We start from the raw sequence: 1,458 nt of genomic DNA, 5'->3' as shown, positions 1-1,458 counted from the left end.
CACTAATAGGTATATTATCAGGTAGCTTATTGATACCCATGTCGATGATAGCTGATGTACTTCTGAAAAGGGTTCAATATCCATATATATTTTATTTAAGCATGATACCGATGTTATTAGGATTCTTGACCATATTCTCGCTTTCTTGTTATGAAAATTGGGATCCAATAGTGGCTGTTTTGAAACCACTCCACTCTTGGGTGTTGAGAAAAAATAAAAGTATAAGGTAATGAATAACAATTATATTATAATTTAAAAACGTCAGCTTTGTTTTTACCAAAAAAATTTTATATCACCGTATAATTTATTATCAATCAATGTGACAAAATATTTCATACCTGACCCCGATGCGTGTCTCATAAAACTCTGAACTTCACTATACACAACTTCAAATTAATTACCCTCCTGCTTTTCAACTCTTATCACCCACAGCAATTTAGTCTTTTTTTCACTGAGGCATATTTTACATTTCGAAAAATTCGCACAAAAGAACATTTTTATTTTATACTATTAACAGCCGGTCCCTACGATTGCAGCTTTATATTCATCTCCTAGACAAAGAAGAATTTAAAAAAAAATCGCTCTGCAATGTAATAAATTTTTTAGTTTCCCATTTTGTAGCAAAGCGTTTTTTTCGAAATTCTAGTTTGTTTAAAAGAAAAACATAAAACTGCAATAGCTTTATCATGATAGTGCAACAAGAATATAGTACCGTTTCTTACAGTGAGTGTGACGCGAGAAAAAGAGGAGGCCGGCTGTTAATCCTCAAGTTTTCCACATCATATCCTTGTCATCCTTCTGCGTGTAGTCTCTTGAGGCAAGACTAAAGCGAAAAATGATCAATTTCAACATGTATAAAATTTTATTAATTTAATTAAAAGTATGCATGATTTTCCTACTTTGCAGTTTTAGTGAAAATTAATAATTTCTAATAAAAAAACATTCTCTAATGCAAACATTTTTTTTTTTAGATTTCACGATTTAGAAGCTGAACAATCAGAATCTCTTATTGATGGTGAAAACGGTGTTAATCATGAAGCTTAATACAATCGAAAAATTGTGATAATTCATTAATAGGAATTTGTTTATAATTATCATTATTTACTTGTTATGATATACTCATCATTATCTTTCAATTTTAGATTTTCTTTTCATCGAAAATTAAGTTAAAACACGTTCTGATTGATTAAAATCACTATTTATATTGTTTCTACAAAAAAGCTGTTCGACTGTAATATTTAATCAAAGTAAACAAAAATTTTTAATTTTGTACAGTTTTGTATATATTTAGTCATAAGTTTATCGTATCACGTTATATTGAGATATTATAACATACATTTTAATGTAAATTCTTTTATCGTAATTGTATCTTTCTTTAGGTTGAAGGAAAATGCTATTATAGATTTGTCTTATTATTAAAATGTAAAATTAATAAAAATATTTCCAATTGATGACGCT

At 28.0% G+C, this 1,458-nt stretch overlaps 1 protein-coding gene across 2 annotated transcripts in view; it reads left to right on the top strand.

Annotated features, from left to right (window-relative positions):
* The window catches only part of LOC123260157 (solute carrier family 35 member F5), a 38,578-nt gene extending 37,120 nt beyond the window's left edge, over positions 1 to 1,458 (top strand). Inside the window, exons 6-8 of one of the 2 annotated variants that reach the window (XR_006508403.1) lie at positions 1 to 226; positions 725 to 880; positions 972 to 989. The exon at positions 1 to 226 is cut by the window's left edge and continues 20 nt beyond it. Coding sequence is in view for 1 of the 2 variants with exons in the window: in XM_044721145.1 (XP_044577080.1) it covers positions 1 to 226; positions 972 to 1,044 (299 nt within the window). In the remaining variant the exon portion in view is untranslated. Of the gene's footprint in view, positions 227 to 724; positions 881 to 971 lie in introns of both variants that reach the window. The other variant, XM_044721145.1, reaches the window with a different exon arrangement.

The sequence above is a fragment of the Cotesia glomerata genome, linkage group LG2, assembly GCF_020080835.1.
Source record: "Cotesia glomerata isolate CgM1 linkage group LG2, MPM_Cglom_v2.3, whole genome shotgun sequence".
Lineage (NCBI taxonomy): Eukaryota > Metazoa > Arthropoda > Insecta > Hymenoptera > Braconidae > Cotesia > Cotesia glomerata.
Note: the sequence above shows the minus strand (reverse complement) of the source record. Positions and strands in the feature narration are given on the sequence as shown.